Consider the following 843-nt stretch of genomic DNA (forward strand, 5'->3'; position numbering starts at 1 on the left):
GACACACAGACACAGACAGACAGACAGACACACAGACACAGACAGACACACACTCAGACACACAGAGACACACACACACACACACACACTCTCAGACACACAGAGACACACACACAGAGAGACACACACAGAGAGACACACACACACACAGACACACACACAGAGACACAGACACACAGACACACAGACGGGTCTGACCTCGTCTTGAGTCTGTCCGCGGGTCAGCAGATTCCGACAGGTTAGCGGGACGTCGTTAATCTCCACCTCAGCCACCACCAGATCATCTTTCACCTTATTACCACCAACACCTGCCACCTACACACACACACACACACACACACACACACACACACGTGTCCTGTGTGTAATTATTCATGCATGTTTCCTCCTCATATTCACACTGTTTGTTAGTCCTTGATTCATCATTCATTCACATTGTTTGTTTTACTGTGCAGTGTTTCCACTGTTTCCACAGTCACCGTCACAGCAACAAAGAACTAATGAGGTCTTATTGTAAAGTGATACCTATTGGTCTTTCTCATTCTTTTGCACTTGAACCTGTGTAAAAGTTTTAACTTTATACATTTTTTGAGTATTGCTTTATTGTAGTGTAAATGTTCAGTTATATTTGTTATAAGAAAAAAGTTATTAAACCTGTTATACTGTATTATGACAGGACTTTTTTTAAACAAAATTTCAATATCGTGATAATACCGTATACCATGATAAAAGCATTAGCAATTAACCGCAACATGAAAATTTGATACCGGCTGTGACGAGAGGGGCGGGGCTGAGAGCCGTGGGAACGGAGCGAGGCCGGTGGAGTAATTGATAATGAGCGAC

The 843-nt window shown here is 42.9% G+C and overlaps 1 protein-coding gene across 1 annotated transcript in view; it reads right to left on the reverse strand.

Moving 5' to 3' along the window:
* khdc4 (KH domain containing 4, pre-mRNA splicing factor) overlaps nt 1-843 on the reverse strand; it is a 22,923-nt gene that overhangs the window by 18,735 nt on the left and 3,345 nt on the right. Inside the window, exon 3 of the mRNA XM_016475124.1 lies at nt 199-315. Within this exon, the coding sequence (XP_016330610.1) occupies nt 199-315 (117 nt within the window). The remainder of the gene's footprint in view (nt 1-198; nt 316-843) is intronic.

Source organism: Sinocyclocheilus anshuiensis, unplaced genomic scaffold, assembly GCF_001515605.1.
Source record: "Sinocyclocheilus anshuiensis isolate Anshui unplaced genomic scaffold, SAMN03320099.WGS_v1.1 scaffold1680, whole genome shotgun sequence".
In the NCBI taxonomy this organism is placed as follows: domain Eukaryota; kingdom Metazoa; phylum Chordata; class Actinopteri; order Cypriniformes; family Cyprinidae; genus Sinocyclocheilus; species Sinocyclocheilus anshuiensis.